Source organism: Manacus vitellinus, unplaced genomic scaffold, assembly GCF_001715985.3.
Source record: "Manacus vitellinus isolate BGI_N305 unplaced genomic scaffold, ASM171598v3 scaffold_31_pilon, whole genome shotgun sequence".
Lineage (NCBI taxonomy): Eukaryota > Metazoa > Chordata > Aves > Passeriformes > Pipridae > Manacus > Manacus vitellinus.
The window spans coordinates 5976784-6003243 of record NW_021940379.1 but is presented as its reverse complement, the minus strand read 5'-3'; the positions used below and the strand labels follow the sequence as shown (position 1 = coordinate 6003243).

At 39.3% G+C, this 26460-nt stretch overlaps 1 protein-coding gene across 1 annotated transcript; it reads left to right on the top strand.

Moving 5' to 3' along the window:
* STX2 (syntaxin 2) lies at positions 1-17284 on the top strand. Its single transcript, XM_029961219.1, has 11 exons — positions 1-388; positions 6210-6304; positions 6799-6898; positions 8379-8453; positions 8787-8860; positions 9057-9165; positions 10870-10943; positions 11055-11192; positions 12512-12622; positions 13813-13940; positions 15280-17284. Exons 1-10 carry the CDS (start codon positions 1-3, stop codon positions 13894-13896), a joined length of 1248 nt encoding a protein of 415 aa, XP_029817079.1. The 3' UTR covers positions 13897-13940; positions 15280-17284.
* Positions 17285-26460: the final 9176 nt, after the last annotated feature.

Here is a 26460-nt window from a genome sequence, read left to right as displayed (position 1 = left end):
ATGTTGTTGCCGCGCCCCGCCGCACTGGGGGCGCGGTGCCGCCTCTTCCCCAAGCTGGGCGCGGGCGGCGCGGCCGAGGGCGGTGGCGGCGGGCGCGCGGGGGGCGGGGAACGGGGCCCCGGGCACGGCGGCGGCGGCCAGGACCCGAGAGCCGCGGCGGATGGACCGGCTGGACGCGCCTGCAGCGTGCGAGAAGGCAAGCAGCGGGGGAGGGTTTCGCGGGGGGGGGCGCCGCAGTGGCCGCCCGAGGTAACGGGCAGGGAGGGCTTTTGCGGGATCCGGCGGTCCTGTGGCTGGAGCGGCCCGGCTGCCTTCGCCATCCCTTCTCCGGTGTTTTACAGCCCCCCGACGGACAGACCCCGCGGTCACCCTGCTCTCGGGCCGCGGGGTGGGTTTGTCCCCCCGGGAGCTGCTCGGCCCTGGTGCGTCAGCGGAGCTCTCGGCAGCGTTTATTTTCCGCGTGTTTACAAAATGGTAGCTGGCCGTGTTTATACGCGCTTTTCCTTTCCCTTATTTGTGCTTTGGAAACAGTATCCTAAAAAAAGAAGGGAGAGTTGAGTGTGACGGGGAGGTACCGTCAGTCTGTCTGCGACAGGATATGGCCTGGGTAAAATAAAAGGATATTTGGCTTCTTTTTTTTTTCCTTTTCCTGAAAAGAAATGGAAATGGAGAGCACACAGGAGTTCCTGTGATAGTTCCAGGACTCCACATACATGCAGAAGTTGGCGTGTGTTGAGCTGCATGTAAGGCTCGTTCACTTTAAAGAGTAACGTCATATCTTCCGGATCACAAAATACATCTTGGGAGCTCCATCTGTAGTGATGGGATTAGCAGTCTCTTTGTTTTCCTCTCCCGAAAGGATGAATTAGCAGCTGAAAAGTTTTAGCAGGATTAAATTACGGTATCTCTACCAGGAATGATGTTTTGGAGTCATGCCAAAAAAACCCCAAAAGTGTCATTTCTTTCAGGTGTCCTCATTCCCTTCTCCTGTTTCTAAACAGTCCAGGCTGTAGGAATGTGTGCCAGATTTCAGTAATGATGCACTGTCTTCCAGATAGAGGAAGGAACAAATGGTGATCCAAATTTAGTTTTTAATTTATAATCCTAAACCTGTACACTTAATTCTGGCTGAGGGGAAGCAGTAGTGGTCTGTTGTGTGAGTTTTTAATTTAAAAAAATCAACTCCATGCCCTGACACTCCCCCCCCATTGATATTGTTAGAAGTGTTTAAAGCAGCTGTACGTACAGGTTGTAGGCCAGCTTTAGTGTTTGACATCTGAAAACTACAGCAGCAAACTACTGCTTTAACTGCTGCAGCAAGCTACTTTAAACACTGTGGTCAGAAATAATGTATTAACATGTATTTGCCTATTTTCTGAACTGCTCGAGTTTGATCAGTGCAGTTTCATTGCATTTTATTTGGCTAAATGAAATAGTGAAGAGTAGAGCATAGACATTGTGGTTTTCAAACAGGCCTAGGCCTGCAAAATCTTCAGGAATAACTGTGCCTTGCCTCTTTCCTTTAATATAAGGATTTCATTAGATGTTGCTTTGGTCATGCCTTACCTGTAAGTTCCATCCACTCCATTTCCCCCAACAGGTTGTTTAAGAGATCCCAGTGCTGTAGTCAGTCTACACTGACCTGTTTCAACTGAGCACAGCATCCTCTTTAGCAGAAATGTTAATTTAACATGTGTTAATTTAACATGTGTTTGTTTGTGTGCTCCTGTTTTTTTGGTTTTTTTTTGGACAGCCAGCGAACTATTTTGTCATTCAAAGTTGTAAGTTTTTCCCAGATTTCCCCTTATAAAGAAGAGGGAGAAATGTTACCTGTCAGTGTTTGTGGCTCATTAACATGAAGTTAACATGTTGATATTTTTAATACGCTGTATTTAGGTAGGTAAACAGTGCTCAAGTAGTTGCTGGAGAAAGAAATTGTTGAGGACATGCAGATTATGTAGCCTTCAGATAATGTTGCTTCCTCTTGATTTCTTAGCTAGAAGGAGTTTTGCAAAGTACGTGCTTTTTCAGAGGATAGCAAACATAATTGTATTTGTTCAACTTTAGGAGATTATTTTAATGTCATTTATAAATTATTCTGAGCGGGCCAAAATGAACGTCTTGCAGCTGCTTCAATTGTCATTTAATACAATTACTTAGAGAATTGATCAAATCCCAGACTGGTTTGAGTTATTTTGAGCACAAATAAGTGTAAGATTAAAAGGTTCTCTCTGATCCAATACACTGTTTTCAGCAGTAGTTTATAGTAGATATTTAGGGAAGGAAAAAAAAGACTAGTACATAACTGTGATTGCAAAATATTCTCCCTCAGTGGTTTGATGTTCACAGATAACAAGTCCATCTTGAAATAGCTTTAAAAGAGCCATAGAATCTGTGTTCACACACCCAGATGAGCACATTTAGCTTGTGTCAGGTATTAAAAACAGATGTCCTTTTAAAGGTCTGTTTGTAAAACTCATTCATACTTTTTTTGGTTTTGTTGTTAAATCCTTTAAGACAGGGAGAAGATGTAAACCTCTGCTCATGTGTGATGTTTTAGATCTCAGGTTCGGGGTGCACTGTCCATATGGCTCAAAACTTACCTCCTTGTTGGATGCTGAAGTGGATGCAGAGCTCTCCACTGAAATCCATTCTTTGTGCTTGATTGGTGAATCATTTAAGAAGTTTGGGGTTTATATTCCTTTGCTCTTGAGTGTTAATGAAGATATTTTACATTTAATCTTGGAAAAATGTTTATATTTGACTGTAGCTTTTTTTTAAACTAGGACCTATAACTTGAACAGAACTGCACTGATTTTTTTCCTAAAGTATTTCTTGGACATTCACTTAGTGCCCCCAAAACTGTTTAGGAATGAGTGAAAAACAAAGTCACAGGAGTTAAAATTGTTAGAATTGGGTGGTATGGAAACAGATGCACAATGAACTTTTCCAGCAGGAGGAAAACACGACCGTGTCCTTTTTCGCCGAGTCAGCCTCTTACGTGAGACTTTGTTCAAACATGGAATTTTCTGAAGATGAGCTGTGTGCCTTCCACGTCCTAACAGTGGGAAGTGATTTATTGTAGATGGTTACCATATGATGTTTCCCTGGTTGTACAATAATGCTGCTAAATGCACGTTAATGATTGACCTGCCAGAGCTGCCTGACAGCTCTCCTGGGCCCTCTGTGAGCCCTCCTTGGCTGCTCTGATACAAAACGATTTCTGCACACGCTGATGCTGTGAGGAGAAGCTCTTAAACTCTGTAAGGTACTCCTTGGGCCTGCTTCACTGGGATAATGGGCAGTTATTATCCTTGCAGCCTGCCAGAGGAATACACGTGATCTGCACTGAGAAAGGACTAACCTTGAATTTCAAGGGCAAGTTGTAGTCACGTTTTTCAGTCGAAAGCTGTTTTTGGTTTCAAAGGTCAGTAATTATTAAGATATCTCCAGCTAGGCTTATTTCTGCAATTCTGTGAGGTATTAGAAGGGACAAAGTTTTCAGGACAGCATTTGCTTGGAGCTGAGAAGTGATACTGTTGGAATATGTGGGTTCTGTCACGTGAACCGATGTTGTGGTTTAACCCCAGCTGGCACCTGGAGCAGCACATGGCTGTTCCCTTGGCCTCTCCCTCACTTATCCCACTGGGATGGGGGTCAGAATTGCAACGGGGGAAAATTCCTGGGTTGAGATAAACGCAGTTTGAAAGGTAAAAAGCTGCACACAAGCAAAGGAAAACAAGGAATTCATTCCCCACTTCCAGTGGGCAGGCAGGTGTTCAGCCATGCCCAGGAGAGCAGGGCTCTGTCACACCTCACGGGGACTTAGGGAGACAAAATGCCAAAGGTGTGCCCCCCTTCCTTCTTCTTCCCCTGGCTTTATACACTGAGCATGATGCCATGTGGTCTGGAATATCCCTTGGGTCACTTGGGGACAGCTGTCCTGCCTGTGTCCCCCCCCAGCTTCTTGTGCCTCCCGGGCTTCACAGGTGGGGTGAGGAGCAGAAAAGGCCTTGACCAGGCTCAGCTCAGCAGTAACTGAAACATCCCTCTGTCATCAACCCTGTTCCAGCACAAATCCAAAACACAGCCCATACCAGTTCCTGTGAAGAAAGTTAACTCTGTCCCAGGCAAAACCAGCACAAACAACTCCCGAGGAACTCGATCTATAGTTCTGTAAAGTTTATGGAGTTGTATGTTCCAGCCCTTCAGTCCCAAGGTCAAGGTATGAGCTGCAAACAGACTTTATTAGATTGCTCTTGGCATTGAGTGAAACTTTTTATCAGTTTTTTGTGATACTGTTTGTACTGGGGAGGTGAAGTCTGGGGGAAGTAATATGTTTCTGCTAAACTCAGTGATAAACATGAGTCCTTGGTTGTGTGCTTGTCAAAAGAGCACATCACTTCAGTTGAAGAGTGAGCAAATAAGCTGTATTTTAGGTAAAAGATGATTTAAGAACACAGAGAACAGAGGCTGACAAACTCATCAGGTGTCTCAAGTGCTGATGTTTGAAGTAGGTTGCCCATAAATCCTTCAACAAATTGTAGGAAGCAAATTGATCTGTCAGTGGTGTCGCTGCAACCAAATATGAAAGCGAAATACAGGTGGCACTGACAGTGGGTTGGGTGATCCCGATGGAGCATCTCCAAACAGGACTTCTGAGGGAGAGTTTTGTAGCTTTCATTTGATTAGGATTCACTCAGGTGTTAAATGTTTTGATAAGATCTGATCAAACTAAAAGCTGATATGCCAGGTCTCTTAGCTGATGCTATTTTCACAATTTTTAATTTGTTATTTTTCACTCAGTAAATATAAACAGAAAGTGTTCTTTTGCATAGGTAATGAAATTAAATGTCTTTAAAGCATAGCTCATTCTTAAATATTAACTTTAAACTGGTAGCTTAGTAGCAGTGCAGTCTCTAGCATGGTAAAAAGTTGAGTGACTTCATTTGGGCACAGACTTCCTTCCATATTTGTGCAAGACTGTTCATTGATTACAATCTCTAAGGACAGATAATTTGAGTTCTAGTGATCATTTCCCCAAAGTCTTTAGTGACACACAGCACTAGGAGTGGTTGGAGGGTGGTTCAGGAGAGCAATGACAGCTCCATTCCTGTGTTTCACTTGGGGCATTGTGGTTTTCTCTTAGTATAAAACCCAGATGATTTCTGACAAACATATTGCCAGAGGGCTTTATGCATCCACTGGATTTGCAGGAAAGGAACTGTCACAAAGTATAGTAACTTCCCTTGAAGATTTGGAGCACTCTTATATTTTGATGCATAAATCTTAATTGAGTAAAACTTCCTTTATTAGATAATAGCAGTGTTTGACGTTGGATTAGATGGCAGAATTGTCACACAAATAGTATATATTTCACCTAATTTAACAAAACCAGAACCAAAGGGCTTTTTGGGTAGTAGGATCAGAGGTTAGAAGCAGGGAGTGGGTGTTACAAGATCAAAGCAGAGGGCCTTGTTCTTAGAAAGGTGTCTTGGACATGAAAATCCCTCAATAATACCTATCCTGTAGTTTGGGTTTTTTTTCTAACTGATAACCCCTTGACTGTATGTTTGAGTAATATTTTGGTTCAACACAGTTCAGACAGTCTGTGCTCTACAAAGGGAACTGGAGAAGAGAGAAGCTGGAGCTCTTTGCCTTTCCCTGATGCCTGTTAATTCTCTGTTTTCCTGTGACAAAAATTGACTCTCCATTACTCTTAAGATTCCTGGATTCCCCTGGGCTGGCTCAGGGCTTTGGGAGGTGTGACTGTGGGAGCTGTTGGGCTTTGTGCCCTGGAGGTGTGGGAGAGCCTGTCAGCTGCTGTTCCGAGGCTTTATCAATTATGCAATGCATTTATAGTTTAGTGTAGTGTAATTATGTCTAAATTGGTGTGGAATGGCAGCCTTGAAAACACCTCAGGGCAAAAGTAGTAAGTTGGTGATGGCTTTTTGCTCTGGCTGTCGTTAGATATGTAGTTATTACATCACAAGGCAGCTCTCAGCACCTCTCTCTGTATTTCTTTGACAACTCTGTAGTAGTCAGGTGACTCTCTGTGGCCTCTCTTATTTGTTTTTAGATGACAATCTGCAGCAGTGGAAGACTTTTTTGACCTTGCAGGCTACTGACAAAAATGTGTGTGCATTTGTGTAGCAATGTGGTACAAGTTGCAGTTGTTTCAGAACAGTATCTGGAGTTTTATTTCATAGGTTTATTTTGTTGTCTCTTACAGTATAAAGGAAATGAAGATGGGGAGACAGTTATTATTGAAAAAGACCATTTCATGGATGACTTTTTCCAGCAGGTAAAGTTACAATTTTCACAGTGCATTGAAGATTTAATGTTTTCTCTCTATGCCTTCCCATTTCTGTAATTAGGTTTAACAATTCCCTTCTACACATACTCTCCAGTATGGTTTGTAATGGTTTGCCAAATTAAATGTTGGTAACACTCTCTGTTACTTATTTCAGGGTATTTTCTGTCTTTATTGCAGAGAAGTGTTTTTAACTCCTATTGACAAAGGAGTTTGCTAATAGAATTTTAAAATATTTTTATTAAGAATATTAGCACTTAAGTTTATGGCCACACAGAATATATTTGCTATTAAGAATTACATTTTTTATTTAAAAGTAAGATTACAAACTTTTTAAATATCAACATTACTGGGATTTCTGTCATGTACTTACAAATGTTGCAATGAAATAATTTATGATTTTTATGACCAATTATTTTTTGTTTAAAAAAAATGTTGCCCTGATTTATTCTGATGTCTTCATTGCTAAATTTCTCTTCCTCCAGGTTGAGGAAATTAGAAATAATATAGCAAAAATAGCACAAAATGTGGAAGAAGTGAAGAAACAGCACAGCATTATCCTGTCAGCACCAAATCCTGAAGGAAGTGAGTAAAAATTTTTAAGATTTCGTGTATGTGTGGCTAGATATTCTGAAATACTGTTTGTTTGGTTTAGCTGTTTGTAGGAATAAAACTTCAGGTGTTCAGAATGCGAAAGGTAACCCTATTTAAGTAACTATGTCCATCTTTAATATTGAATTAATACTTTCATTTGCTTATTTTTACCTTTTTGAAGTGTCATTTGAAAAAATGCGTTTTCAGAATATTTGTTGCCTCATCCACACTTTTTCTAGTTCAAAACTCAGTTTGATACGGTGTCTTGAATTTGATTTTGTCTTCAGAAACTTAGAAGCTACTTACACTTCTTGTATTTGTGGAAGTGTGGAAGTTGGCCACTGAAGCTTATACTGCAGAGCTTTATTCTTTTACTCTCTTTATTCTTCAGCAGGGACAATGTCCTGTCTCCCACCACAGCCACAGTTAAGAGTTCCTCTAAGGAACCCTAGTTTTAGAGGCTTTAACCTCAAAGCTGGAATTGAACTTGTGCTTTCTGATCAGAAAAAGTTTAGGGAACTTGCCCAGAAACATGGAACCTTCTGTGTTCTCAACCCTTGTGAACTCAGGGCATCTGGGCAGGGCTCAGAGAAAAGGGAAGAAAAGATGCTGAGATGTTTTTCCTCAGTGTTGCAAGACTGGCTTGACATTTATCATCTTGTTTCATCTCGTCGATGAAAACTGAGCTTTGGATGTTAGTTCTTTATTGTCCCCCTATTTTCTCTGTTTCTGGATGGGTGTTTGTATTCTTACAAGTGATTTTGGGGGCTGCTTTTTGTCTTAACAGTTGTATATAGTTAATGAATCTCAGGCTTAATAAGGGTTCATCTAAATGTTAAAAGTCCGTGGTCTCAGCTCATTTGTCAGCTTGTGTTTGTGCTAAAAATTATATATATCAGTAATGCATATGAATTGCATAGGAACATGACAGCTCTTGTAAGTAATGTGTGTTCCTGTGATTCTGGTGTCTTCAGTAAGCCCAGTGACAGAGATCTAGTTAAGTTCTTCATGAATGCTCTGTACAGAATTCTTCAAAACACATAGGTCAGACATAGTACAGTTACCTTAAGTGTAAAAGCAATGAATACATGATGAACAACACAATTTTTAGAAAAAGGGTGAGATGAATCTGTACTTTCACTTGTATTTAGAACTCAGTAAAATTTAATTTTTGACTAACAAACAGATATTACCCAGAAAGTGTTAAGAGAAACTGTGGAATATTTTATCACCTGGTTTAGTTGATGAGTTAGTAATAACATTTCCCAAGTGTAAGCCTGTCACAAGAAGCAGGAACCTGATAGTATGCTGTTACAAAAATGGTATTTAAAGTACTTAAGACTATAATAAACTTCAGCTCTGCATGGTTGTTCTGAGTACAACTATGAGGTTGCAAGGTAGAGTTGAAAATGGTTGCTGACTTACTGTTATCAATCATAAACAGTTTAAAAAAATTACTGCTTTTTTAAAGGAACAAAGGAAGAACTTGAAGAATTAAATGAGGAAATAAAGAAGATTGCTAACAAAATCCGGGCCAGGCTAAAGGGTGAGTTGTGAGCACAAATAAAACTGCTGTCACTTGCAATGAGTCAGGATAGGTGTTTATTGTTTAAAGCCCATTTTGCTACACCTTTTAAAATTTTTCCAGCATAATAGTGGTGTTACTCTGTTGAGGCTGTTGAAGTAATTACTGTGTTTAAAGATCTGTACCAATGATCAAAATTATTTTAAGATTTTATATGTATCACTGCCACCCCTGAAATATTAGGCATGTAGAGAACTTGTATGTGTAAAAAATAATAATAATATTTACAAAGTAATTGAACTGCACTGTTAAATAACTGAACATGGACTCAGAGTATTCTTGTCTTGTTCTCAGCTATTGAACAAAGTTTTGAGCAGGGTGAAAATGCCAATCGGACATCAGTGGACCTCAGGATAAGGAAAACACAGGTATGAGCTCTTAAACTAAAGAAAATAGAAGGGTTTGAGTAAATTGGAGAATAACTTTTCTGAAATAATTTCAGAACTTCCTGTTCTGTTTTGGGGGAATGTGAACACCACTCTGAGTTATTGTGCAGTGCTATTTGCTGTATCAAAAAAAATAAATAAATGTTTCTCTTCCACCTTTTGAACTCCTCACGCCCAGCACTCTGTGTTGGCTCACAAGTTTGTGGAGGTGATGACGGAATACAACGAGACCCAGACTCTGTTTCGAGAACGCAGCAAATGTCGGATACAGAGGCAATTAGAGATCAGTAAGTGACCTGAATATGCTTGTTTAAAAAAATAAAAATTGTATTCTTAGTACCTCTCTTGTTTCTTGTTATTAAAAGATGGTGCAAAGCATCATCAGCTTGGACATCATCTGGGAGCATGTGAGAGAGAAGAAACGATTTTAGTGTGTGGCATAAACTCGTTGATATTACTCTTCAGAACAGCTGTAAAGAAAATAGAGAAAACTCACTAAATCGTAAAAACTATTCAAAAAATTATCTTTTTCCTTTGCTTCATTTATTTCCAGTGTTGCGACTTTAAATGAAGCGTTAAGAAAAGCTGCATTCTGAAACAGCAAGTGTTATTAAAAGCCATTCCAAAATTAACATGCTTCTACAGGGACACTTTTTAAATTCAGCTGGCATAAAATCAGTGCTGCTGTTATATGTGCTCTGATCATCTGTTGCCTGACTCATGTATGAATGTTGATTATTAGGATGAGTGTTTAGAAGGCTCCTGACTCTACTCTGAACTACAGAGTTCAGAGCATCTGACCTCTACATCTGCCTTGGAAGGTGTCTGAAAATCTCTGTTTCATCTTGTACCTAAAGTTGACCCTTTTTAATGTCTCCTGTAGGAGCAAATATGTACATTGCTGAAATAGGGAATGGAAACAGCAACTGGCAAATTATAAGAAGACTTTGCTTTTCACATGCTTCTCAAATTGGTCATTAGTCTCTAATGCTAATGGTCCAATTCAGCATTTCAGTAAAGTTTATTAGGCAAGTTAAGTTGTTTTTTGCTATATGTGTGAGGGGAGGGACACTAATACCTCAGTTCTTTTAAGTTCAAGTTGTTATGACCCAATTAGAGCCTTCAGCTTTTCTTAAGCACTAAAAATTTTAAAGCAGATTTTGCAGCATTCTTGGGTATTAACATCAGAAAGTAATACTCAAACTGTAGCTCTCTCCTGATAGGACAGAATTATATAAGTTGGTACAGATATTCAGCTTATTTTACATTGGAAGAACAGGGCTTTGATATGGAATTTTTAAAACTGTACAATACAAATCACTTGAATGTGTTGTGTAACTCATAACACTTTCATTTGTGGTACCAGTGTGATCAACAGGATTCAGTTTGCTTAAACATGCAGTAATAAATTACATGAATGGTTACTTGTACTATGAAAAGCAGAAGTGAAGGGGCACTGTGGGTTATCATCTTCTCTGTGTGGAATATGGATGGAATCCTGTGTTGGGAAAATCAAATTTACGTAAAGATTTTATTGCCCACACAGTGGTGGGGTGTGAGTGGGACATGACTGAATAGGTAAATATTGAATGTTTTATAAATACTCTCAAGTATCTCAAGTTCTTCCTTCTGAAGAACACTCCACTTCAGAAGGTTCATATGTACCTTGTAAATATTTCTGATCAAACCCTTCAATTTGACAAAAAAACCCAAAACTAACTAACCAAGCAAGCAAGCAAAACCACTCCATGATCAGGAATTCTTCATGGTGGCTTTGAATCTGTGTTTGTTTTCTGACTATCACTTGATACTTTGTGGGTTTTATTCTATGCAAAATGGCCCTTGGTAATGGCTGACCACTACAACGTTTTATCCTGCAAAATGCTCGAAACAAGAATTGTCTTTGAATTGTCATCCTTCCAGAATGGTAAAATGTTGTGTTCCACACTGAACCAGTGATGTTATGTGAAGTCCTGTTGTTTTTATCCTAGCTGGAAAGACCACCACTGATGAGGAACTGGAAGAAATGTTAGAGAGTGGTAATCCTTCCATTTTCACTTCTGATGTATGTATTTCTGCTCCAGCTATGTCTCTCTTCTATTCTACTGCTCCTGCTCTTTAGGAGTGTGTCAGCAGGTCCTTACTTGTGTCCTTATCTTTGTCCATCCTCCCAAAGATTATATCAGACTCTCAAATAACCAGGCAAGCTCTGAATGAGATCGAGTCCCGTCACAAGGATATTATGAAACTGGAATCCAGCATAAAGGAACTTCATGAAATGTTTATGGACATGGCAATGTTTGTTGAGACTCAGGTAAATGAACCAATTCAAACACCTTTATGTAAGTGGTGGCTTTTTTCCTCAGTCTTCCTCTTTGCAACGTGCAGGAGCAGTTGCTTATGTTCAGATAGTGCAGACTTAGAGTGTTTTTGGCTGTGATTAGAATATAGAAAAGTTAATCACAGGAGGGTTTTTGTTTTGTTTTAAAGAAGCTTACCATCTCTGTGCTTGTAGGATATGCTTTCAATAACTGACCACAGTTGGCATATATAACATTTTCTTCACCATGCTTAATTGCAATATACTTGAACATTTTTGTGCATGTTTAAATAAGAACAACTCTGTCCTGGAATGTTGGCTAACACCTTGGGAATTGAGGATTCTCAGACATGGTAAAGAACTACTGTGGTAGAATAACATGTGTGTTAGCAACTTAATACAGAGTACAGTTACTGCTCTGACTCATGAATGTGAAGGGCTTGACAAGTCCTTCAAGTCATCTCTTTTGTTCATAAACTTTGTCTTGACATGTATATAAATTTGTTCTGTTTGTAGTCTTTACATACCAGTTACCCAACAAAAATATTTTTTGTTTCTGCTCTTAAAATTGTTTGACTCATGCAGGAAACTGAACAGAATAATGTTAGGAAATAAACTTTCCTGAAAAGGACTATTTTTTTAATTGGTTTTTACTCTACAAGTCCTGTGTTGTTTTGATATTACATATACAGCCAAGAGAAATTGGTAGCAGTTTTCTTTTGAATTAGAAATGACCAAAAGTTCCTTGTGCATCATTCTTTAATGCTTTGCTGTTTACTGCTGCTGATTATTTCTTCTGGGGGACAGAAACACAGGTAACAGACTTAACTGTCATTTTTCACCAATCCTCCATTTCATTGCCAAATTTCATTCACCATAGTTAATTTGAATTTGTAATGTATTGACATCCCTCCATTCTGAGGAACTCCTATGTGTGTGTTTCCTTGGATAACTGTTGAACCTTGTGTTAAAATAGTCAATTATCCTTCCCCACTTGCAGACACATCAGGGATTTCCCATCTCTATTTAGTTTGGGCTGTTAAAACATACCTCACACACAAAGGTATGTTTTCAGGTGTTCAGTACTTATTCCTGCAAAAGGGAATGTGCCTGCCCTGCCCATGAATGTTCCTTGTTTGGTGAGAACTGTGAGTCCTTGCTTCTCATTCCCTTTTCCCTTTACATATCAAAGCAGAAAAGACATCACCCACTAAAATGTGCATCGTTCCCTTGCTGAAAGTAATTGCTTTTCATTAAACAAGGATCCATGGATTCCAATAATAGATTTTTTTTCTTTGAAATTTCATTTTAAGGGTGAAATGATCAACAACATAGAGAAGAACGTGATGAATGCAACAGATTATGTGGAACATGCAAAAGAAGAGACAAAAAAGGCAGTTAAATATCAAAGTAAAGCACGAAGGGTATGTTGTCTTTCTTAGTTGTTCTAGTCAGTATTTTAACTTAGCACAGAATGAAGTGACCTTCAATTTTAGTTGAACTTTTGTTGCTGTATTCACTCCTTCAAGGTAGAATTAATATGTGCATTTTCCTTGTTTGCAGTTGTGCTTTTTAAAATTAGATAAGAAAATGTTGTTATGAATTACTGTATTGCAGAAAAAGACTTAACAAAGGACTTTACAAGCAAACAAACACCCCACCGCCTCAAACTGGAAGAAATCAAAACATTTCCAAAGTGAACAAATTTGTCATAGCTAATATTAAAAAATTATATTACCAGTAGGGGACAGAAGCTTCTTGTACTATGAAAACAGATAAGCAATTCATGCACAGCTAAGGGTGTGTTCACAGGTTTTTTCACAAAAAGTTGTCATATGTAAAAACCCCAAAAGAAGAATTAATACTTTAAATTATTCAGATTCTAAATAAGCTTAAAAGGTTTTGGATTTTTTTATCATCAACAAACTTACCTGGATTTACAGGTATGAAATCTCCATAAGTGGTGTGGTGAAGCAGGCTTTTTTAGAATCCTCTCTGTAATTATTCATTTTACAGATGAATTAGGAGGATCTTCCCTCTGGAAAGGGAGTGACATTTTACCACAACACTGAAGTTGTGGAGGGTTTGAGTTCAGAGTAACGTTCAGGTGTTTTCCGTGGCACTTGTCTTGTGTCCAGGTGTCTTCCTTCCCATCAGACACCAAATAATATACTCTGAAATCAAACTAAGGAGTTTGTTTTTACATTATCAGTTCCCCTTTTGAGAAGCTGTGCAATTTTGTGAGGTTTTTTATGGTGAGCTGGATTTGAGGGAATAGTACATCTTTATTGATAGATACCTACACAGAGAGAACACACCTGTTGTATTTACAAAAGATTGTTTAAGAAGTGTCAAAAAGCCCATTTAATGTGTTTGTAAATGGTGACTGTACCATCTTTGACTGTATAGACATTATCACGCTAGTTTACATGTAAACACTGTTTAAAAATGTTTATTCTTATGTATGCAAGACTACACACATAAATTTATCTCAACTTGGAAATACTGCAGGCTTTAATAAAAGTGGTTGTGAATCTAAAAACAATTTAAAAGAACTGAGAATAAATGCATGTCTAAATGTGCTTAATATTAACAATACCTTGTTTTTTGACAGAAAATGTGGATAATTATCATTGTGTCAGTGGTGTTGGTTGCCATAATTGCTCTAATTATTGGTTTGTCTGTTGGTATTCGGTGATGGTTGGATAACCTCAGCATGCATGTCTTCCTGCCACTGTGGCAGTAAGTAACTAATCAACTAATTTTGCTCTTGTTTTCTCTGTATTGTTCTATTAACCCTTAATATCTGTGCAGTTATTGCTGGGGGGGGGGTGGAGGGATGGAGCTGCATTGCTGGATCTTCCCTCTGTGTCCTCTAACAGCTCCATGCACGTGGATATTGCCAACTGACATCTAGTGGTGAACTGCTCAATGCACAGAAAGTCACTGCCTGACTCAGGAACAGGAGCAGATGAGACCAAAAAGCCAATTATTGTCTCCCATTCCTTTGAGTTTCTTTTTTTTTATACAAAAAGTTCACGTTAGCAAACAATCTGCACTAAGATATGGAATGCTAGTTAACACTTGGAACTTTATCAGATGGGGTTTTCTTTAGTTTTAAGCAGAGCTTTTAAAAAAAGAAGTGTCTGCAACCAGGAAGTTGGCTTTTATGCCTTCCAGAACATCCTAAAATGACTTACTTTGAAGCTGTTTATTAATACCAGACTAAATGAAACAGTGGGAAGTAACAATGTGTTCATAAAAGGAAGTCTGCAGAGATTGCAGCTGGAATCCTAGGACAAAAATGAGGCTTTTTTCAGTCTTCAGGTATTTGCTGTACTAATCTACCATTTCTTGTCAACACCTAGGCAGGCTAAGTAGAATTAACTAAGTAGCAATTAACTCTTTGCAATCCAGCTTTTTGTATGTATTATCTTCCTGCTCTATACTAAGTGCTCCAAGGGGTGTCAGTTCAGAGAGCTTGTCAGGAATTCAGGTTTCTGTACTAACACTCTTTGAATATCAGACTTTGAGGTTTGGTGTTATGGATTCTTCTCAGCTCTGGTTCATGGGCAGAGAACAGACTTTACTGTGTCATTGCTTTTAGTCAGAAATATCAGATCTAATGTCACATTTTGATGCATTCACACAGGACCACCTCTTTTGGTTTTTTTTTCCCCTTGCAGCTCTTTGAGCTGTTACCCACAGAATGTTCTTACTGACATTGTCCTGAACTCCAGTGAGTGTGCAGGTGTAAAGGTCTGGGCAGGCTGCAAATGTTTATCCAGGGAGGGTGGCAGTGAGCAGTTTCTGTACTAAGACTTGACCTACATCTGTTTCTGTACGTCATGGTATTTACAGAAGTTGGGCACGAGTCATAAAAATTACCCTGGGAAGCAAAATACAGGCACCTTACACTCTGTCTTGTGGCTATGGTTACATGTGTGTTAGAAAACAAAGACCAGCAGGAAATCCTAGCAGTGATTAATCTCTGGAAAGAAAATCCAACTAATTTTCTGTGGCTCTGCATTTATTTAAACAAAGTGTTTCAATCTCGACTCTCTCTCTCTTTTTCTTGCAGAAATTGATGTTCATCATTATATGTGTAACTGTATTGCTTTTGATACTTGGAATTATCCTTGCAACAACACTGTCCTAGCAAGCACATTCCAAGAGTTATGAACCTTCAGCAACTCCAAAATATATCTTTAGTAAAACCAAACCTTGACCAGAAATGATGCCTTACACTGTTCCGTGATGATGACCTGTCACTAATGGCTCAAAATGAAAGCAAAATCACTCTTAATGTTTACTCATAAACAAAGATCAGAATGTATTAGGATGTGTATGGATTTTCATCAGAAACTAGGTTTGTAAGACTGACACTTGCTCTTAATTGTTTTGAACTAGAGTAATTTAGGTTTTTTTTCATATCTCAGTGTTATAGTTTAAATAGGGAGTTGAGAGACAATTGAGTTTTTGACTGTTTTGCTTTTTTCCTATTGCTAACATAATTCTAATCATGAATTTAGTACCTTGCTGGTGCTGCCTTTGTTAGTACTCTTGTGAACATTTTTATGAGATATAGCCTTGTCTTTATTAATTATTTAGTCACCTTAACCTATATAAACTTTATGCTTAAATATTTTCTTCTCCAACAAGTGCTAAAATATTTTAACCTGAAAAGACTTATTTAACTGTCTGCTTAGTGCATTACACCCGAGAAGAAAAAAAAAAAAGCTTTTTTACACTTGGCAGTTTATTAATTTTTTTCTTCAAGATAAATTGCTTTAAATATTTCCTTCCTATTTAATAAAAAGTTAGTTGGAACATTTCTGGCAAAGGAAGACTGCAGTGAAGCACACTGAATTTGCACTTGAGCAAAGGAAGCTGATGGATCAGTTCAGCCTTATTGTTCATATGAATATGACAAAAATTACATTATAAAGCCAAATCAAGTTTTCTTGTTTCGAGCCTTTGCTAATGCTGATGTATGAACATGGCACAGGAGGATGAACTCCTTCAGAAAATCTGCAGCATAATACAAACTAAGACACTGACTTGTTATGAAATGTCTGTATATATAACATATATGAAGTGTTTTAGTGTATACATGCCTGTTGTAATCCTAGCTTGCGTGACTTGAAATACTTCAAATGTACCCAAATAACTGCATTTAATGTTACAGGTTATTTTTGTATTTTTTTTTTTGTGTGTGTGTAAAATATTTGTAACTTGCCTTTGTGACTCCTCGTTGTTGAAGCATATCCATGTAGATATGTAGATCTAATTCTCTTACAGTGTAAATATAGGAAAGGATGATCTGTGCCTTTTTAAGCACAGTCTGAAACCACACTCGTTGATGTTTTCAGATACTCAGCTCTGATCTGAACTGCAGTGACTTGGTCCTGCAAGGTTAGAATCCTTCAACTTGCATTTTATTGGAAGTGTCTGAGATCAAAGTTACTCTGTAAACTAGAATTCAGTTTGACTTCATGAAATTCAGCAAAGTTTACAATTTATATTGTATGTATGAATATTCCTGCTTTGCTGTCCAAATATACTGTGAATGTGCTGGAGTTATTCAGATGTCAAACGTTTAAAAACCAACAAAAAATACTATTATTGGTCCTTTTGCAAGTCAGCCATAAAGAAGTCGCTTGAAAAATTTGGCTTCATTAATGAACAAATTTCTTTTACCTCTAAATCCAGAACACTCACTGATGTTTGTGAGGAAGTTTACAAGCAAAGTAAGGAAAGATTGGTTGCCTTAGTACTTGTTCTAGGTAAATATATTTTTTATTCTGTAGTTTTCTAGGTTTTTATCAGTATATATTATTTATACAGATACACAAATTACATAGAGGGGAGAAATCAGTCCTGTTATATTGTATTTTTTGTTTTTCTTTATAATGCAGTAATTTGCCCATCAAGACCAGAAATTTGAATAGGCTACTTGTTGTACAGCTGCCTCAATGAGTTTGTTTTAAAACAAAACACAACTTTGTTTTTCACAGGAGAATGTGAAATCTTCTTGGAGGGGAGTAAATCTCTAACCTATGCACTAATAAATTCATCTAAGCGAGTATCTCGTGTCTATTTTTATATTAAGGATTTTACTGTGACCCTTGTGAATGTTCCCAGGGAGTGTTTGAATCAGGCTGGGATGTTTTTGCAGTGACACCTGTCAAACAATGGTTAAAGGCAGTGGGTTTCCTGAAACTTCTTACCAAGAAAGGTGTAGAGATGAGCTGAGTACACACAGAGGTAATGATGAAGAAAATAATGGGATTTATTAATTTAAACTATGCCCATGGGGGAGGCGTTTCCAGGGAAATGTTGAGGTAAGAAATGCCCAGGGTTTCATTTCAGTCAGTGCTCTTTTCATACAAAAATAAGTTGTTATAACTTCTGTAACAGTCCAACAGCAGTGAGGGTTTGCAGCAGGGTTAATACCAAAGCACTTAGAAAAACGACCTATTAATGACTATCTGTCAGTAGAAACAAAGGCAGAATGTTAGAGAATCAGCTAAAACTGTTTCAGATTTTTGATTCTGCCTCTGTAGTGTAAAACAGAAAAGTTTTAGGCAAAGGAGGATTTGTTTAGCAAAGCACTACCTGAGTTTTAATGAATAAATTTAGAAGATAAATTTAAAAGACAAAGGGAATGAGGGAGCTGCTGCCTACGAGGAAGGATACTTTTCTCTATAACAATTATTTAAAAATAAATTAGAAAAAAAGTGGTTTTGAGAGAACAGTTTGAATGTGGGGTTTGGTTGTGGGGTTTTTTTTAGGGAGGGATGGATGGGATGTGAATGGGGGTTTAAAGCCTTGGGTTACCCAGTGTTAAATTTGATGTGATGTGTTCATGTGGCTCATATGCCAGCTCTGAAAATAGCCATGGCACTGTCCCTGTGCTGCAGCCTCTGCACCTGTGGGGTGGCTCAGGGGGGGCTGGCAGGAGCAGACTTGGCTGCTCGGGGCCGTGGTGCCACCACAGCCACCTCTGTCCCACACGTGGGAGGTCCTGCTGCCAGCACAGGGCACCTACAGTGAGCATTTGGGAGTGGAAACAGCATTTCACAAGCACTTGGAACAAGTACTGAAGAGCGAAAATACTTTGGAATAAAGGGATTTACAAAGGGCAGTAACTAGAGATGGTAAGTAATGATAAAATCCTTGTGTTTCTGTGTTGGAAGGAGCAGTGGCTGCTCTTTGCATTTCAAGCCATTTGACTGCAAATAGGGGAGAGAAGGATTTTGGTGTTCAAGAGGGAACAGTTCCTAGAAAATGGCTGAGTTATGATGCAAAGAGCTGACAATATGCAGCAGACTTTGTGAGGAGGAAGAAAACAAGGATTATTTTGCATACAAAATTATATTCCCTGTATCCAGCTTTTAACGTGACACTTGGTTGGGTCAGCCCATGCCAGGTACTGTCAATTCAAGGTAAACTGAGCTGGGCAACATTAAACTGAGTTTAATGCAACTCAGTTTAGAGAGTGTAACTGGACAGAGGTGCTGTTTGTGTAACTACATCACAGAATGAAACACCTTTGATTTTGATTACCTTCTAGGTATAAATATTTTTGAAAGAAACCAACAAAACACACTTTTTCTGTCATGGTGGTTCAGATAGTAGAACAGTATCTCTTAATCCTCTGTGGATGAATGGAATTGTTTTTCTACAGGAAGTCCATCAAACAAAATAACATTTTGCTAGTCTAAAACTTCTTAAGGAAAGAACCCAGCCTTGAGAAGAATTTTGTTTTCCCTGCCCTGTTGGTGGGACACATTTGTGTTCACTGAGGGATATAAATGGTTATTTTGAAGGGTATATTCTGGACTAAATGTAGAATATCTGATCATTAGACAAGAGGCAGGGGTGACTGGCTGTGATATTTCCCAACAGGTACCCAGACAGCAGTTACTCTTTATGAGTCAGCTCAAAGCCCCTGAAATGCATCTTTGCCCAGTCAGATACTGTGAAGTAGAAGTGAAAGAATGGCAACTATTTGAAAGCCTGTCCAAGGCCTTACTTACTCCCATTTGTAGGTCACTGTAGACTCAAACCCTCATCAGGGCTATGACAGAGCTGCTCTGTTTGGCTGTGGAATGGGAATATTAAGCCCTGTTTTGTCCAAGTCACTGAAATGACTTGTCTGAGGTCACAGAGGATCCTTGTGGCAGAGCACAGTGTGTGTGCTCAGGTGCCCTTTGCAGCTTCCAAGACACTCTTTGCCTTTGCTGTGTGCAAAGAAATACTCCTGGGAAACTCCAAAGTTCATCCATGTCATTGTTGTCCAGAAATTTAAATGAGATTGATGTTTTCCCATCTTCCTTTTATTTGAAATAATTTTATTTTGAGATTATTTTAGCCAGAGGAATGAAAACTGCCTGCACAGTACTGTAAGATCTGTGAGTTACTCTGCCCCAGCTGGGATTTTTTTCAGAGCTATCTGGCAGTGTTGGGTTGCACAGTTCTGATCTAGAGCGTGGTACAGTAGTAGATGTCAATCAGTGAAGGCAGATCTAAAATCTCAGGTTTCAAGGTTCTTTACAGGAATTCACATCACCATTGTGGCAAACTGCTTACACTTTGCAGATGTGGGAAATGATTCAGGGAAGGAAGTTCAACTGAAAGAACTGGTACTGACAGTTCAATTTTCTGCACATTTTCTTTCACTGTTAAAACTTTGGAGCATGTATAGCACGTAGACTAACTTTGCAGTCAGGAGTTACACCCACTGTTGTAAATGAGGTCTAAATTTGGTTCCTCATTAAAAGTGACAATAACTCCCACAGAAGAAGAGAAACTGCTGTTGCAGCTTTGCACTCCAGCAGCTGAAGCAGCCTGGGAGTGAGAGATGCCCTGTCCTGTGGGAACAGGGATGCAGGAGGGAGGTTTTCCTCATTAGCTGTAATCCTCCATCAGTGACGCAGTCAGAAGTTACCAACCCCTTTGCTATTAGTCCCATTCATTCTGAGGTCTGCAGTAATGTTATTTCCATCACAGTTCATCTTCTGAACAATTTGGTTTCATCATCTTAATCAGCATTTCTCCCTGCAGAGGCTTTCATGAGGGTTTTCCAGTAGTATTTCACACACACCTCCAGGAATTTGGCCAGAATGGAGGTGTTGTGTGTTGGCCAGAATATCCACTGACTTGGCAGGTTGATTTGTGTTCTGTCCCTGTTCCAGAACAGCTGGTCAGGAGAGGTTCTGGCCTTTAAAAACATGGCTAAACCCTGGCTTGTTTTTAATTTATCGCTAGGTTTTATGTTGAGAAAGTGGAAAGCAAATCCTTTGAATGCTGGCAATGGGGTAGACAAAAGCATTTTGTTTAGAGGTGGAAAGGCTCTCAGAAAACACAGTTAATTCCACTTTTATTCTTCCAGGTCATTCCCTGGGATTTCTGATTTAAGCACAGCTACCCATCTGGCCCCGAGTCCAGGGAAAAGATCTGATACCTGAAGCGTGTTTAGCGAGAGTAACTAAGCTCCAGTCCCCTCTGGAAAATCAACTTAAAGCTTGAGAGCACATCTCATTCCCAACAGCTGCTGAGACAGAAGCAGGTCTCTTGCCTCATTGCTCTGAGTGCTGAGAGCTTTCTCCTAAAGGGGAAACTTTGGGGAGTAGTTTGGAGAGTGGTACTCTGGGAACTGCTGGGTGCTGCAGCAAGGCCTCTTCTCCTAAACCATCACAGGCAGTGGCACAGGTACATCACCAGAACATCCCTGTGCAGCCACGAGTGGGAAGGGGCTGCTGGCAGGACTTATTGATCCATGGGAAGAATTGGAAGTTTGGAAAGAGATGAGTTGAAATTTTAGGGAAATCTGAATCTTCCACGTTTACAGCAAATATTGTAGCACCTTTGGCATCTGCTGAAGCAAGATGTGACCTTAGTAGTGGAGTGAGTTTAAGAAAAAGCACAACACAAGCACAAAAAACTCCAAAAATATTCATTTTCACAAAACATGTCTCAGTTCTCTCCAGTCTGTGGTTGCTGCTGATCCCCCTTTTCAAAATTTTAGGAATCACCTTAATTCCCTTTCCAGAGTTTCAAATGTTGCTGCTCTGTCTGCTGTGCCCCTTCTGTCTCAGGGATGGGCTGATTGCTGACTCGCTCTGCACATTTACTGTTTTCCTCTTGCCACTTAATTTCTTTAATAGACTTTAACAGACTTTTAAAATACCATGACTGGTAAGGCTCAGCCTTCTGCAGTGCTTCAGATTGACCTGGGACCTGACCAGGGAAATATTTGTCTTTTTTATGCCATTGCTTTAATTACTGGAAGTACTGACAGAACGCTGTTGAAAAAAAAAGACTCACTTTTCCAAATGCAGGCATTCTCAGCTATTGAGCCATGTAATTGTGGGTCTCAGATTTTCTGCCCACTTCTTATCTTGGTCTCTGGCTTTCCTTTTGTTCAGGCTGTGGCTTTTAGAGACATAGTTTATTTGTTATTGAATCTACCTCATGGTATTTGTAGTAAAGAAAAATGGCAGTTTAGGTAAGGCCAGACATCCATGATAGAGACTAATCTTGGTTCTATCCACACTGCTGTGAACCATCTTTAAATGGATAAATCCAGCTGCTAGCAAAGGAATCTTAACTGCATGGGAAAGCAATCTGAAGAAAGAAATACATACATTAAAAAATCTAAACAAACTGCTTTTAACCATCTGAACATTGCAAAAAAAACCCCAAAAAATGTTTCAAAACATCCTGGGTTTAAATCAGTTCATATAACAAACACACATTACATTTCCAGCTCACATCCTTGCTCTGCTTTTGATTTTCCCTTTTGGCAATTTATTCAGAGTAGAGATAGTGGTTAGAATCTCAGAGGAGAATAAAAGCCAGTGTTTTGAGAACTAATGAAGTAATTATCTAAAGCATTATTTACAATGATTATTTAGAAGATAATGAGACCCTTTAATTATGTTTGTTCTGCATAGCTGGCCGTTCAATAATTCAGGGTGTTGCCGTACAACTTTCTCTGTATTTACTTTGCACATTTTTGTTTAGAAAAACATCACATTTTTGTGCTGTCTGTAAAGCACAAATCTGAGCCCTCTCCTGGATATCATTTGTTACACAAGAACATGCTCACTTCAGTTGGAGTAGCAGGGTTTTAGGTTTAGGCCTCTTCAATGTGGTGGGGAACAAAATAAATTATGGGTGAAATAAAGCTTCACTTTGAAAGGCTCTTATGGCTTTATTCCTATAAAAGCACTATTAGAGTATTTACATACATGTATTAGTCCACTAATGTTTCTGTTGGCATTTATCTTACTGGAGGTGAAGCTTGACCTGCAGTTCATTTCCATTTGGGAGTCCTGATGATGATGTTTCCAGTGTGAGGGTTTTTTAGAAGAGCCTTTTGTGCACGAGAAATTCAGAGCATCGTTAACATTTTAGGAGCTAATAAAAATTTCACCACATCTGTGAACTTGCTGCTAAAACAAACAGCTCTACTTAAGCATATCATAAGTGCTTAAATAGAATAAACTCCCCGAGGGGAGGCATCTTTTGTCCCAGGTCCTTTGGTGCACCAGTGAAGTGTTGCTGCACTGATGGCAGCGATGCTGCTCCAGGTTGCAATGTCTGAGGCTGATTAGAAATCAGTAGGAAAAAGCTAAATATCAGAGAGGTGCTGAAGGCTGGGAGTTCCTGTCCCAGCATGGCTGGCCATTTATTTAGAATCAAATCTACTCCCATAGGAATCTTTCCAGTGACTCCAAGAGATGATGCAAAGGGTGGCTGATCTCCTACCTACCTTCTGTTCCTTCGAGGCAAATAGTCAGCGTGCAGAGGAGTATATTTTAATTTTACTGGAGTATATTTAAAATACGTGACACAGGATCGTTCTAGAACGTGGTAGAAGTTAAAAGTTCAAAGTGCCTGTCAAGCAATACAGAATTGGGTTTCACGTGGTTGCTATGAAAAAAAAATCTAGAAAAAACTCATTTAAATAGTGAGGCAGACTGCAATTAATTAGGAATAAAGAGACAGCTAAGTGAGATTCTGAAATACCTGTACAAGTACAAATGAGCTGTTTCAATCTAGTTTCTCTGCTGGGCTTTTGGGCTGCTGAAGCAACCTCTTATTAAAATTCCCAGCAACACTCCTGTTGGCTTCAAAGACACCTGGTTCAGACCTACATGTGAAGTAGACTTAAACCTGGGATTCCCGAGAGGGATAATTTTTGCATTCACCTCTTGTGCCAGGAATCACAATTCTGATTGAAATCTGTTCGTTGCCCTCCAATGTTTTCCTTCTGTTACCCACACAAAGCTCATCTTTTGCCCTTCTGAGGTGTGTTAATGCAGGCACAGACTGCAGGGCAATGCCAGGCAGGGGGTTCACACCCTCATTAAACAGGTGACAAAGGCATCAGCAAACTGGCATCTCCAGTACAAATCTTTTCATCTGGATCCTGGTAAAACCAGCTTTCCAGTCCCAGCTGGAAAAGCCAGAATACACGAGACAGAAAGCTTGTGTGGTGCTCAGCAGGAGCAGGGACAGTCCTGATTGCTTCCTCCCTTCAACCCAGGCAGGAAGCTTAGACCGAATTCCTCTTTACAAATGCTGCAAGAATAACTTCTCTTAATGTGGGTTTTAGCTGTTCCTTAAAATGTGTCAGAACTGGACAGACATGACTCAGTGGCTTGGTGCCTGACCCATGATTTTATATTAGGGAAGTGATTTTATGTAAGGGAAGTGATTTGTCTTTTGGAACTGAAACATTGATTCTGTATGGAATTGCCGGAATATAGAGTTTTCTTTTTTTTTTTTCCCAGGAAAGACACCTTGTTTCATTCTATTTTTTTCAACTTTCAATTTTTCCATGCACTTTCCATCTGATGTTTGGATATATTTTCATAATACAAGATCACTGAATTTCAAAAACTCAATCATTTTTGCCTGTTTTGCAGGTAGTTTGCAGGTATATTTTCCTTTCAATTACTTTTGGATGGATTTTTAACTATTCTTATGCAAAATGCTGTTGAAACTAAATGAATTCACTGCAGAGAAAGCCTGATGTTGCTTCTCAGCATCATTTGGGAGCTGCATATTGTACCCTTTTCACTTGGATGCTTTATTAATTGAGGAGAAACGTGATGCTCTGTCTACACAGAGATTTCTGTTCTGGGCTTTTTCATCTCAAATTGGGTCACAGTTCAGAACAAAACAGAAAGGTAGGTGGAAAGCACCATCTCCTTCTGAGGGCAAAACTTGCAGCACTCAGACTACCCCCTTCTAGAACCGTTTGAAACATCAAGTATATACTTCCAGTAGAAATTTACCTTTCATTTTTAAACATAATTAAAGAAAACCCTGGAATATGTTTCCAGGTGTCGACACACAGTATTTTGTTTCGCCCTGTATGAATCTTTCAGACTGTTGCCCTAAGACAATGTTATTTATGTCTGTCCCAGTTCTGTATGGGAGGAAAATTACTGCCTTTCTGAAACACAGTTGAGTTGGTGAGGTTCACTCCCTGGCTGTGTCTGCAGCTGGCACACCCAGCCTTGTTGTATCAACATTACACTCAGCTGTTACAAACACCAAAGTAATAACAATTTAACATCACTCCATATAAACCACTTCCCACGGGGTGGGGAATCTCTGGGTGCTGACAGGAAGCCACTTGCTCTCCAGAAGGAAAGACACGGTGCTGCTGTTTTAAGGAGTTGGACCCATTGTCTCGCAATACCTACCAACTTTTGGGAGGCTGTCTCACTAAGAGTGCTGCCTTCCAAGGCCAAAAGCATTTTGGCTGCTCATCTACAATGAAAAAAGGGAAAATTTGAGCCATGCTTATTTCTCTTGTGACTAAACATCTTGGTTGTCTTTTGAAAAGCCCTGGGAAGACAAAGGGAAAGGCAATTTCCTGTGCAGGCAGAATTCCCACCCAGCACCTCCAAAGCTTAAAGATGCAAGACAGGCTGGGAATGTTTTGGAAGGGAAGGAGGAAACAAAGGCATATAGAAAGGAAAGAAGAAATGTCCCAGTAATGTGTCTGTTACCTTGAAACTGTAGCCAGTGAAATGATGCTGCCTGACTTTATTAAAAGTCTGAAGTCCTTTAAGCCAATTTAGCCTCTCTCTAGAGAGTTGAAATGCTCTCAAGCTGCTTTTCCCTCTATTCCAGAAGAAGGCTATCAGTCATGTTCTGGAGCATGGCTGTTCTCTACAGGACTCCCCCAAGGCAAATCAATCACTTTCAAAAGTGGATAAGCCCTTGACTAAAGAACAAGAGGAAGACAAAGTGGTGAGTAACCATTTCCAACCCAGGGCACGCCAGAATTTGTCTGGGTTTTTTTTTGTTGTTGTTGTTTTGTTTGGTTGGTTTGGTTTTTTTGTGGATTTTTTTTGTTTGTTTGTTTGTTTGATTGTTTTTTGTTTTTGTTTTTTGGAGGGGTGGGGTTATAGGCAACTGTTTTAAATAAGCATTTTTAAAAATCTTACCGAATTGAGGAACTACACATAGCCTTGTTAACTGAAAGCTTTACAGTGTAGGATATGCCTCTAATATGCAAAACAATGGATTGAAACCCCAAAATCCTACTGTTTGGCAGACAGCTGAAAAAGTGGAGGTGCTTTTTAAAACAGAAAGTATGGACAATAAACACTATCAGAACACAGCTACTCGTGAGCTCTAAGGTCACATTTACATAGTTCCTCTGGCTACAGAGTTGGGGTGTTTTGGTTGTGTAGTGGCTGTAATCACAAGGCCAATTCTATCAAAGAAAAGTTGTTCTGGAGCTTGTGGAACTTTTGACAGCAGGTCAGCTTAGATGTCCTGGTAAGCCTGAAGTGAGTTGTACATCCAATTTTTTTTGAAAACCCAGCTCCTAGTCCCAGAAGGCCATGGCTGCTCTTTCAATCTGTCCTTATTTCTTGCACTTCAGCTGAGGAAATACATTTATCCCCACAACAAATAATCTGCATTAAGATTTCTGGTTTAGTCTGTGCCTCTCTCTCTCCCCTGGTTTTCCCACAAGGCATCACAACAATGGTTTATACAAAGTGCTTGCCTGGTCTGTCTTCAACTCTGTCCCCCACATCTGATATCACCATTTGTGGTGAACTGATGTTACTGTCCCCTGTACACACATTTTAGGCACTCATTGTTAAAATAATTGTAGCTCCTTTTCATCTTCCCCATATTGAAAAAAAAAAAAAAAATCTCTGCTTCCTAAGCTGCCTACCAAGTGATACATTTATTTTTAAAGAAATTCATTTGCATGTGT